This window comes from Cuculus canorus, chromosome 7 (assembly GCF_017976375.1).
Source record: "Cuculus canorus isolate bCucCan1 chromosome 7, bCucCan1.pri, whole genome shotgun sequence".
NCBI classification, from domain to species: domain Eukaryota; kingdom Metazoa; phylum Chordata; class Aves; order Cuculiformes; family Cuculidae; genus Cuculus; species Cuculus canorus.
The window spans coordinates 21,396,155-21,409,291 of record NC_071407.1 but is presented as its reverse complement, the minus strand read 5'-3'; the positions used below and the strand labels follow the sequence as shown (position 1 = coordinate 21,409,291).

At 46.5% G+C, this 13,137-nt stretch overlaps 1 protein-coding gene across 4 annotated transcripts in view; it reads right to left on the bottom strand.

Annotated features, from left to right (window-relative positions):
- Positions 1-9,585, bottom strand: part of SEC24C (SEC24 homolog C, COPII coat complex component) — a 35,126-nt gene extending 25,541 nt beyond the window's left edge. For 3 of the 4 annotated variants that reach the window (XM_054070805.1, XM_054070807.1, XM_054070808.1), the window contains exons 1-2: positions 9,478-9,585; positions 2,091-2,293 (exon numbers count right to left, since the gene is read on the bottom strand). In XM_054070805.1, coding sequence (XP_053926780.1) covers positions 2,091-2,265 — 175 coding nt within the window. In that variant the 5' untranslated portion in view covers positions 2,266-2,293; positions 9,478-9,585. Of the gene's footprint in view, positions 1-2,090; positions 2,294-6,354; positions 9,235-9,477 lie in introns of those variants that run through there. The other variant, XM_054070806.1, reaches the window with a different exon arrangement.
- Between the last annotated feature and the right edge of the window lie 3,552 nt (positions 9,586-13,137).

Here is a 13,137-nt window from a genome sequence, read left to right as displayed (position 1 = left end):
CACTCAGCCCTCAAAGCAATTTTATTGAACTTTTAAAATAAAACCCTAAGACAGCAACTCTTGAAATCAGAGAATAACATGGGCAGTTTTCCTTTTATCTTTTGGTGTTCACTAAATTCCTCTCACACCAGTGCCTCTGGAATTAATTCTCTCCCCTCTACCTTACACAGCTACAATGGGTATTTCTACAGAGACCCGGGATAAATCAACATGTTGGAGATGGAGGCAGAAAGGATAACTGTCACTGTCTTCACCATCACCTCTCTGCTCTCTTTCATAATGCAGTATTTATTTGTCACTCTTTCCCACCTGGATGTCGTATTCAGCAGTAGTGCCATACACTTTTGTTGTCCAAATGAGACCGCCTTACAGCCCCTAGGGCCACTCTGCCTTGGAACCACAACCAGCACAAAGAGAATCTGCATGTGTCACCTGCACGAGTTCAATGTGCATTACCAGGCTTTCTAGGCGTGTCCTCATTGAGTGGTTCCGAACCACATTTCTGTTGTTTTGAAATTAAAAGAGGCAAACCAGAAATAATTCAGAAGGAAAAGAGTTAAGATCCTTAAAAAAACGCTTTTCAGACTTGTCAGTAACTCTTGAAATATCAGCAGTTCCTTCTCACAAACACTCTAAACATCTCTCACAATGCTAACAGCCAAACCCTGCTTTCTATAAATTGCTGCATGGATGAAAGTCTTCCAACAGATCTGCAGTGATCCTTGTCCTTCTTAGATCTCCTCTCCCTCATTGACGCAAAGTCTGCTTCCTCCCCACTCCTTCTGTGGAACAGGGAACAGACAGCAGCCAGAGAGCCTTGTGGCTGAGCCTTGCCTCTCCCTTTCAAGAAAATAGGATTTCTTTCCTCTGCCCAGCGCTGATTTTCATTACTTTTATATTAATTTAAGCCCTCTGTGAAATTAGCTCAAAACTGCAGATTAAAAGTACTATTGGAAGGGACGTATTGACAGTGGTGAGGAAGAGGATTAAGGAAAGAAAAGGAAGATGGAACAACCAAATAACCCATTCTTTTCCATGCTATACTAACTCTTTCTACTTCACCACCCTGCTAACTCCAGACAGAAAACCCTACAAGGCAATCACGCAGCTCCAGATGTCAGGATCCCACTTCTGTTTCAGGACAGCTACTGTCATTGTTGGTTCAAAATTCAAGAAGCTGGAAAAAATTCAAGATATATTTGGAGGGAAGAATAACACAGAGACCATTAGCGTGATTAGCATATTGCTCATTTCCTTGCAATATCAATCTAAAAAAATGTGTAAGAGTGAAAGCATGTGCTTATCTCGGCAGAACTGGATTCATCTGCATGACTTGGAAAGGCTTTCACTCAATGCAACAGTATTGTCCCCTCTACATTTCAAACAACCAAATCACTGTTAATCTCCTAAAGCAATTCAGGTAATCAGAAGCAAAGATTCCTGAAGTTCTTCAATTACTAAATTAGCCTTTCTTTTGAAAGCAGGGAAAAAAAGCTGAACTACTATTTTTTTTTTTAAACAAACAAACCCGACAAGTGATAGGATCCTGCAGACTCAGGGAAATTCTGGAATTCATTATTTTGCTCACATGCCCACACGCTTCCTATTGATTTCAAGGCATTAGAGAAAAGAGCTCCAAATATACATTCTGCCCAGAGTTTTAGGTATTCATCTCTCAGAAAGGAGTGCAGAACTTTTTAAGTAATGATGTGAGGCAATCTCAGTTATAACTCTGCTACAGTCCCTAACTGTTGCCCCTCAACACCACCTCAACAGGCAGACTGTCCCAGTTGGGGGCTTTCATACCATGGGGCAGAGACACACAGGGGAAAGAGCAGGCAGTGCTTCTCAACATGTTAACTTCATGAGCTATTGAAAGACGAGTAAGCCCTACAGCCACGGACAAACAAACAGAACAAAAACCTCAAAATATACCGGAAGAACATGATTTTTAACACCATGTAAGCAACACAGAAGAAAAGATAATTGCTACCACAAAACAAGGACTAACGATAGGAAGTACACAGCAAAAAATCCATGCAGGCAATAATTCACAGGTTATCAATCATCAAGTTTCATCTGAGAAGTACCTTGTGGAGGGACTGGCTGTTGATATCCTGGCATCGGACCATTATAAGCTCCATACGGTGACTGAGGAACCCCCGGCAACGGCTGTCCTCCGTACGCAGGCTGCTGGTATCCCTGATATCCAGGCTGAGGTTGCCCATAAGGAGGCCCTGTGTGAGCTTGCTGGTTTACACTCATTGTATTCACATCCCCAAACTAATCTCACCTGCAAAAAGGGAGGGTAAAAAAACGGCTTTTAGCAGTTAAACCAAACCGGCCAACTTCTCTACCATTTTCACAGAAATGAGAGCTCCTGAGACACAAGAGAAAGTGAAAGACACAAAAGAAAGAGAAAACATTGTTTTCTAATCAACTTGTTCACTGCTTCATCCCATTTAAGCTTCTGAGCATCTTAGAAAACACCACCATTTGCTATTCCATAGCCGATAATTATCAAACTTCCAGCAACACCTTACAAACTACTTCCACCTCAGAACGTCAAACAGACCAACAGAAAACAGATCTCATGACAAGGATGAGATATTCCTTAACATAACGTTTCAATAACACTGAATAAGTTCAGCCTTCATCTCTGCATTAGTCTACTTGATTGTGCTTCCTTGTACAAGCAACTCACACTTCACCATTCACAAGGACTGCTTCCTGAAGTGCTTGAGAGAATCTGGAACAGGACCAACACAGGTCCTGTTTAGGGTCTTTTTTTTAATAATAGATGATTTAAAGTCTTTGTTATGTACAGTGATTTCAGAAAATCAAGATATTAAAAAAGCAGCACCTTCATCTAAGAAAGACGTTCAAAATGCAAAACCATCACAGGCAGAGATGTCACTAAAGGAATTACACAAAAGGGAAAGACTTGAAACCAGAGTCAGATACAGAAGTGATGTTTCTTAGTGAAGTTATGCAAGAAATCTTGCTTAACATACTAATTCCCAATTCCTCTAACTGTATATAGAGGTTGACTAATTTTTTATAAACAGAAAAACAGAAATGGCACTGGGAGACCCCAACCCGAGCAGGCAGTTCTTACAGTAGCAGTGCACCAAGCAGGCAGAGACACCCCAGAGCCCTTGAGGTGTGGAGAGCCAAATAGAGTACTGTACAGGCAGGAACATACCTCATAGTTGGTTTCTCAAGGATATTGTACATCCCCTTTACTCCTTTGGATACTCCATATATCACTGTGACCTTCTTCAGCTAGGACTACCTACACTAACACTATAAAGAAATGTGTGCTTACAGCAAATTATGTTTGATAAACTGCAGTTTATATAAAACGCAAAGCTAAGGTGAAGCTAATAACTAACTGCCCTCACACTTTCCCCCAAATCCTATGCTGAACTTGTGTATAAAAGATTCAGAGCAAATCTTAACCCAGAGGAGCCCTACAACTGGAACAGCCACCAGCTGGCTGGGGCAAGTCCCCTCAAGTAATGTGCAGGTTACCCCAGCAGATGACACACCCTGAGCTGTTCTGCCTGTACAGCAGTTGGAGTACACCAACCAGTGCCAAGGGTGGTTTGCCAGATCACCAAAAACACAGCATCAAAGAATTACTTCAAGAACTGACAACGGTTCTAAAGCACAGGTACTAAAATAACTATAGCTCTGTAAGAACACAAAGAAAATCCTTCACATCCATCTATATAATAAAGGAGAAATGCATATGTCACAAGAGCGATCTAATGATTTATAGATGGATACTATCACAACACCCACACACTACATTTAACCTTCTACAGGCAGTGAACAGGACAAATGTCAATACCAAGAATGCTAACACTTACTGCAAAATCAGATATTAAATGTCACATGAATCAAAATAAATGAAGTTTTATATTCTCCAGACTGTATAAAGGCAACGATGGAGCTTTTGTTTAGAAAAAGAATTTAAAACATTTAAAGGTAATTTACTCTTGAAAGCAACACATAATGTCATGTGCAACAACTTAAAACAGTGCGACAGAATTTGATCAGCCTACAGTGGTTTTTAACATGATTACACACGAAAAACAAGGCAGTCATTGCTAAAGATTCTGGTTTCCCATATCTTTGACTTCATTCTGCAGAACAGTCTAACCTGAGCCACAGTGGGGCCAGAGACTCTGGACTTTGGGACCTCTCCCTTCCCAAGTTCCCATGAAGGTTAACCTCTTCCTCCCCAGGTCCCCACGCTGCAATCACAGATCTATCTCAGCCGCCCTCAGCTCAGTGCAAACAGCAAAGCAGAGAGGTCCTTCTGCCAAAGTAGGGGCAAAGGGGAGAATACAGAAAGAAGACTGCTCCATCCGCATCTCTTGGAAGAGCCAGGCAAGACTTATGCCAAGGAAGGAGAGCTGCTCTATCTTCTTCCTTACTGATTATTGCTTACTGGATTGTGAGTGAGGAACTTTGCTTCTGGTCACTGCTCCTACAAATAGGTCCTTCCTCCAGGAAAAGCTACCAGCAAAGCAGCAACAACGGAATTACTACAGGCCAGAAGGCAGCACAATCTTCCATGCTTTTGCTCTTTATTTTCTTAAAGCACGATAGGACAAGAGCTGAAGCATGGCCCTTGCAAGCCACCTCTGTCTTACTGTCTTGAGTGTGCAATCAGTAAGTGACCTTACCTGATGGTCTTCACTGTCCTCTTTTCAGCCACCTCTCCCCTTCATCACAAGAGTACCCGTATTCCTTGCTTAGGCAGGTGCTACTAGGTAGCTTGTCACTCTCTCCGCAATAATATCAACACCAACAAGCAATCTCACCGAATGTAACATTTAAAGAGAAAAAGAGTTTTGAGATCATTTCCTACACTTTAAATGGAAAAAGTCGCTACACAAAGGAGCTGTTTCTAACTCGGTGTCCCAGCTGAGAGAAAGGTGAAGACATCTCAGACCTTCATCTAGCCCATGTGGCAGCCAGCACAGGCTCATCTCCAGCACAGCACAAGCTGTTGCTGGATCCAGGGTGGCAGGGAGTAAGGAAAGGAGCTGGAAAGGAGGAGGAAGACTCAAAAACCAACCTGGTGTTGAAGCTGGGGACAAGGCTGCTTCTTTGTTTCAGTTGCTTGACTTGCTCTAAAAGTAAGGGGAGCAGCATGCTTGCTCATCACTGATGTGAAATACCACAAAGGGCAGGGCCAAGAGTATCTGCCGCCAAGAAGGCAGAGACAGTGGTTACTGAATAAGCCCACTTCCCTTCTCCCCAGTACCAATCATTTGTATCGCACAGCATTCACTGTCTCCACTCAAAAAACATCTATGGAAACAGAAACCTGGGCACTTAAGGGAGAATGTTATCTTCCTGGGCTTATGACAAGAAGAAAAAAAAAGTCACAGAAAGAATGAAACACATGCTGACAGGGACAAATAGAGAAAATAGGCTGTTCCACTTGATAAAAACACTGAGTATATCCCTTTGCACGGAGTAATCCATTACCAAAACTGAGCCAAACACAATATTAGAACAGGCTGCTGAACATCATATCACTAGTCATCAGCCAGAGCACACAAAGCTCAAACAAGCAGGACCCATGGTATTCAGAAAATACCGTGACAACAACCAGTCAGTACTATAAACAAGAAAATTTCCTTGCAAAGCACAAAGCAGTCACTCTAGGCCTTTTTCTTTTCCAGAACTATGGAACAGACTATGGAAGTTTTGGTCAAACTACTGATACAGCCAAAATTCATACTAGACCTGTGTTATACCAGGCAGACAAACTGAGCTAATCAGCAGTGAACTGATGGGGGAAAAACACACAGTAACACTGTGTGGATCTTTAACTTTTATAAGTTTCCCAATTCCTTAGTATCTGAACAAAGCGCAGTAGAGCACAGAGTTCTTATGGACTCTTCTTTTAAAAAACTAGTGATTCATGTGAGCTTGTTTCAACCAGCATATCTCCGACATCACTAAAAACTGCACACATCTTTTTTTTATGGTCTGCATTCACTGTTAACTCCCTTTTGAAACCAAAAAGCTTGATGATCTCATCAGTTCTCAACTGCTTTCTAACAGAGACACATACAGCAAAATTGCTTCTCTTCAGATCGGTGCCAGCGCCTTTTTCACTGGTCCCAGCAAAATAAAATGTTGGTTTGTTTCAGCTTCTGGGGAGAACAATCTTTAAAAAAAAAATGCCAACAGCATGGCCTCCTATATTGCATTGTATCCGAAGGAAATATGTTTACTTGATTTCTGAACACAGATATCAAAACTATTTCCAAAAGATGAGAGAGAAGGGGACAAGCAGCATCCTCAGAGACCAGTTCAGAACATTACCTACAGTGCTATTAATGCATCTGTTCTGCATCTTCCTGGAGAAGCAGCAAAGTGATGCCATTCTTACATAGACCTGGACTCTGGAGCTAAGGACGTGCTTCTGCAAGGTAGAGAGATGTAGCCTGTCGGTGACAGAGAAGCAAGGACAAGCATCCACAGAACATTTGGTTTTCTTCAGATACAAGGAATTCCTGTTCCATCTTCTACGGAAAATCCTGGAAAAGAAGCTCATACCCTGGCAATCAGAACCTGCCAAACGATCTGGAAGTGCTCAGGCCTTTATAACAGTGCGCCTCCCATCCATTTGTCCAAATCAATCTGAATGACATTACTGTAACAGACCCTTCAGGTCAGCTGTGTTTCGGTGGTGCTGTCTTTGCCCTGGGGAAATCCTCAGCTTGTCACACCACAGGTAACATTTTCTTCATCTACACATTCTGAGTCACTGCCAGGAAGATCTGTTTTAACTGTGCATGAGAGGTGCAAGACAGGCACTTAAAACTGAATATCAGCAATCCAGAAGCCACATTATCGTTATTGAAGACACTTTCAGGAGAAGAAAACATAGGTTAGTTGCTAGAACCTCTTGACGCAACAGGTACTGGAGCAGATTTCTGCAGCCTAGTCCCTCCTGGGCTGTTTCAAAGAGACACTTTCAGGCTTCAGGACAGAAAACTCATGGTTCACACCTCAGGTGTGATCACTTCTGTGTTCTTCTAAAGAAGGGTCACATCAGACCCTGCTCTGTTTGGTTGATTTATCACATTGGGCAAGGTGCAATGCAACATACAAGCGACAGGAGAGTGAAGGTGATTAAAAACTGCACATAAAAAGAGCTTAGTCTCAGCCTAACCTTAAACCTACCACTGTTTCCAACCCCTGCCAACACCAGACTTTTAATTAAGTCACTAAAGACTACAAAATGTGATTCAAGTCTCCTGGTAGAACTGATTTACAGCTCTATCTCTATAAGAAGGTTTTAAAAAAGATTCCAAACCCACTCATTTATGGGCATTGCTTCTGGAGAGCAACTCTGTGGAGGCAAGAATCATTGAAAACATGACTTCAACATAGCTAAGGAGGAGAGAAATCTCTCACTATTGTTATCTCTACATGTACGTTAACACATGTGAAGCCAGCTGACTCATTTCTGTGAGCTTTGCACAAGTACAACTGGGTAGGAAATGTTACAAGAGTAGTTTAAAGTTCAGGGAAGAGGCCAAAAGGAAGAATGGATGAACAGGAATAGAAATAATAAAAGACTAAAAATAAGGTATAATGCTAGACAAGTTTTCTTCACGTACATTGTAACGCCAATCATTTTTCATCCAAAATTTCTGTGCTCTGACTTCCTCTGTGCAAATGTGTTACGCAATTCTCATCAATTGCAAGCAACAAAAAAGGTCAGAATTAGCTTTCGCTAAGGCATACTGCCTGGTTTACATTGTTTGTCAGTGCCTTCTATGTTAACAGTGAATCTTGCTGAAGATACAAGAACAAGCTCTATCTTCACAATTCACCAATAATAAAGCTTTCCAAACCTGAAGAACAGAAAAATCCACCTTCTCTCTCCTGTAGAGACCTTGTTGCTGATTGCTTTTAGTCACTCTTTGTACCTTGCCCTTTCTTAGCCAACTATCAATTCTCTCTCGGATTTTTGACCCTCCTGATAATAAGTGTTACAGGAAGAAAATGTAGTCCTTACAGTAGCAGGAGAAAACAGAGGTACAAGCTTCGAACGACTCATTAAGGAAATAATCCTTTAGACATCTGTTCACAGCCATAACTCAGCTTTCAGTCATGAAATTAGAACCTGGAGCACAAGCCCCAGCACATTAAGAAGAAATATACCTTATATCAATGTCAATTTCACAGTCTGTCTACTGCAATAAAGAATCCTGAGTGGCACAGCTGCAGGCAGAAAACAGTAGTTTCAGGAGCAAAAGCCTTTTCCGCACAAGAACAGATAGAAATGCTTACACTTCCACAGTGTCTATAAGTGATGGAAGCCAAGCCTCCTCTGAAAGGAACCACTCAGGAGCTTTAGGCCGCACATATTTCTATGCATCTATCCACCCATACCAGAATACCTACTCTATGAAAACAGTGGAAAGAAACCAAACAAGGTTAAAGGCGAAGTTCCTTAAACCTGCTCTGGACAATACATCAATAAAGAGGAAAAACTTCAGTACAGTATCAGCTACAAGTCACTTCCCATTAGTGGCGTGATTCTATACTGCTGGTAAACAACAGCAAGATGATGTGTGTCAGGTGGTGATTGCTCTCCCTCTAACAATCTCTGCCCGGAATATTTGGTAAAGTTGGTGAAGGAACCCTGTGACATCGAAGAACACAGTAGTATTTCTGTGTAACTATCACATTAACACCTAAAAAACTGCACCTAGCACCAAACTGAACCCCTGTGCATTACCACAAACATACGAGGGTTAACTCCAGTGGGTAACTCCTGATGTGGGTGTGAACACCTCACTTATGTTTCAGCAACCACTCCATCAGCCAGCAACCTTCATTCTACTCCAGAGAACACTGCTTAGGAGGACAGAAAGCCAACTCCAAAGATACACACCGAACATGTTTAAAGCACTCCCTACGCGGAAGCCGGAGCCCGCTCCGCATAACCCCCTTTCCAAGGCTACATCTATATTCCGCTCCCGCCACCTCCAATCCTTCCCTCCCTCCTCTGCCAAGAGGGCAGTCCATCGCTAGGATTCCCTGCCGAACCCAGCCACGCTCGGTCACCGGTATCCAACCCTCGGCGGGCGGAAGCCGGGACCGGGGGGAGGATCGGCGGGGATTAGGGACAGTGCAGAGGGGGTTCCGCCATCCGGGCGGAGCGAGCGGCTGCCGGGCCCTCGGCCCCGGGACGCCGAGGGTCCCGCGGGGCGGTCGGTCCCGCCGGGTCAGGCCGCCCGGACATGGTCCCGGGAGGAGCCGGGCCCTGCGGGGTCGGGCGCGGCGCGAAACACGGCGAGGCCCGCGGCCCCGGGCAGAGGAGAGGCGGCGGCGCCTCGAGCCCAGCCCCGGGCCCAGCCCCAGGCCCCGCCGTGGCGGTACTGGACGGTCGCCCCGGGCCCGCCTCCCCCGCCGCAGCCCCACACTCACCTCCCCGCTCAGCGCTGCCTCCGCTTCCGCCCCACCCGCCGCCCCCGGAAGCGCCGCCGCCTGCCACGTCCGCGCCGCGCGCCGGGACCCGGATGTGGCGCACGCGCCGCGCGCCCCGCCCCGCCCTGCCCGTGACGTCACCGGGGGCGGTAGGACCCGACCAGGTGTGCGCCGGGAGGGAGCTCAGAGCCCATCCGGGTCATAGAATCGTCGAATAGTTGGGTTGGAAGGGACGTCAAAGCACATCCAGTTCCAGCCCCCTGCCGTGGGCAGGGACTCCTCCCACTAGACCAGGCTGCCCAAGGCTCCATCCAACCTGGCCTTGAACACCTCCAGGGATGAGGCAGCCACAACTTCCCTGGGCAGCCTGTGCCAGTGCCTCACCACTCTCATAGTGAAGAAATACTAACTAATGTCTAAATCTGCCTCTCTCCAGTTTATACTCGTTCCCCTTGTCTTCTCACCACAAGCCTTTATGAATAGTCCTGCTCCAGTTTTCTTGCTCCCTTGAGGTACTAGAAGGTCGCTATAAGATCTCCTCTGAGCCTTCTCCAGGCTGAAGAAGCCCAACTCTCTCAGCCTGTCCTTGTAGGGAAGGTGCTCCAGCCCTCCGACCATCTTTGTAGCTCTCCTTTGGACCCGTTCCAACAGCTCCATATCCTTCTCACTTTGAGGATTCCAGAAGTGGACACAGTATTCCGGATGAGGTCTCACAAGAGAGGAACAGAGGGGCAGAATCACTTCCCTCGACCTGCTGGCCACGCTTCTTTTGATGCAGCCCAGGTTACGGTTGGCCTTCTGGGCTGTGAGCGCACATTGCTGGCTCATGTCGAGCTTCTCATCGACCAGCACCCCAAGTCCTTCTCTGCAGGGCTGCTCTCAATCACGTCATCCCCCATCATGTACTGAAAATGGGGATTTCCCCAACCCAGGTGCAGGACCTTACGCTTGGCCTTGTTGAACCTCATGAGGTTCTCAGAGGTCCACTTTTCCAGTCTGTCCAGGTCCCTCTGGATGACATCCCGTCCTTCCGGTGTGGCAACTACACCACTCGGCTTAGTGTCATCCGCAAACTTGCTGAGGGTGCACTCAATCTCACTGTCAATATCATTGATAAAGATACTGAACAGCACCGGTCCCAGTATGGAACCCTGAGGGACATCACTCATCACAGATCTCCATCTGGACTTCGAGCCATTGACCACTACTCTTTAAATACAACCATCCAACCAGTTTCTTATCCACCTTACCATCCACCCATCAAATCCATCTCTCTCCAATTTAGAGAGAAGGATGTTGTGTCAAAGGCTTTACAGAAGTCTAGATAGATCACATCCATCCTTTTACCCATGTCCACTGCTGTGGTTACCCTATCATAGAAAGCCACCAAGTTGGTCATACAGGATTTGCCCCTGGTGAAGCCTTGCCGGCTGCCATTAATCACCTCCCTGTCCTCCATGTACTTTAGCGCAGCTTCTAGGAGGATCTGTTCCATGATCTTCCCAGGCATAGAGGTAAGGCTGACAGGTCAGTAGTTCTCAGGGTCATCTTTTCCACCCTTTTTAAAAATGAGCACAACGTTACCCTTCTTCCAGTCACCAGGGACTTCTCCTGACTGCCATGACTTTTCACATATCATGGAGAGTGGCTTGGCAACCACATCTGCCAGTTCCCTCAGGACTCTGGGATGCATCTCATCAGGTCCCATGGACTTATATATATATGTTCAGGTTCCTCAGGTGTTTGCGAACCTGGTCCTTCTCTATTGTGGGAGGGGGTTTACCCCTCTGGTCACCATCTTGCTGTCCCATGACCCAGGAGGGGTGAGAAGAGCAGTTTCCGGTGAAGACTGAGTCAAAAAAGTTGTTAAGTACCTCAGCTCACCCCTCCTGGGTCATGGGACAGCAAGGTCCATCCCCAGCCCTGGGCAGGGGCACCTCCCACTGGACCAGGGGCTCCAAGCCCCATCCAGCCTAGCCTTGAATGCTTTCAGGGATGGAGCAGCCACGGCTTCTCTGGGCAACCCCAGCCAGGGCATCCCCACCCTCACAGGAAAGCATTTCTTCCTAAGATTCCATCTCAGTCTCCCCTCTTTCAGCTGAAAACCTTTCCCCCTCATCCTATCCCTGCACTCCCTAATCAAGGGTCCCTCCCCAGCTTTCCTGGAATCCCTCTCAGTACTGGAAGCTGCTCTAAGGTCTCCCTGGAGCCTTCTCCAGGCTAAACAACCCCATCTCTCTCAGCCTGTCCTGATCTCCAGCCCTTGAATCATCTCCGTAGCCTCCTCTGGACCCATTCCAACAGTTCCATATCCTTCTTACACTGGGGACTCCAAAACTGGACACAGAACTGCAGGTGGGGTCTCATCAGAGCAGAGCAGAGGGGCAGCACCCCCTCCCTTGCCCTGCTGGTCCAACTGCTTTGGATGCAGCCCAGGATACAGCTGGCTTTCTGAGCTGCAAGCACGTTGCCGGCTCATGTGGAGCTCAACATCCACCAGCACCTCCAGGACTTTCTCCTCAGAGTTGCTCTCAATCATGTCATCCCTGAGCCTGTGTCAGTCAGGGCTGCCTCAACCCAGATCAGGACCTTGCACTTGACCTTGTTGAACCCCATAAGAATCCATTTCTCTGTCTGCCCGTGCTGCTCCAGAATGGCAGGAGTGGCTCAGCCAGGGCCAAGGACTGCGTGTCCACCACCCCACAGTGCCAGGACCAGCTCCACACCGACTGTGGCAGGTATGCAGGGGTCTCCAGGTGAGGGGGGTGACAGTGTGGCAATGGGGGCATGAGTGCCACCGCAGCACTGCCCCCCCAGTGTCCCAGGGCAGGGGTTTCACAGAGGCTGTGAGGTACTTGTCAGGCACTGAGAACTGAGCATGTGCAGAATTGGGAACAGATAGTTTTGTCCTCAGGATCTGAACAGAAAATCACATTTTAAGCCCTGTAGCAAAAGGGGGAACATGGATTTGTTTCTTCCATAACTCCCAAGGATCATGGTATCTTGGGATAGTCAGGAGGTCTTGTCTGCCATGCACCTAAAGAGAAGATAGTGAAGGACCTGGGTGCAAAGCCATTCTCTTGGCATTGAGGAATCTGCGTGCAATGCCCTGTAGAGAACTGTTTGACTCCCATATGTGTCACTAATCCTGGCTATTCTGGTCCCAGCGTCTAACATTAGGAGTGGCTGTAGTGGATGTTGGGAAGCCGCATGCTGCAGAGGCAGCACGTTACATCTACTTTCTGACTGGTTTGGGGGGCAGGCAGACAGTGCTTCTGTGTGGTAACACTGCACAGAGGAGACACAGGTGGAGAGCACACTGCCTGCAGGCTGGTTTTATTCTCTTTCTGAGGGAGAGGTGCAATCACCTGATTCTGTACAAGTTTGCACCCGTGTCATGTCCTTGCCTGAAACACATACTAATGAGTCCTGAGTGCTGGGTGGCTCTAGGATTTGCATTTGGAATGAGAAGTGGAAATAAAATTTTTATTGAAATGCTTCCAGGTTTCAGAGTGTCAGACAAAGCTCTGGAGACACAGGAGGTGCGCTATTTTCGGTCTGGGAGGAGGGGCACTGAGGGTGAGATTGACATGACATGTGTGTAGGACAACTTTGGCCCCTTACCAAGAGCAGAATCCAATGTCTAATCATAGGCAGAGC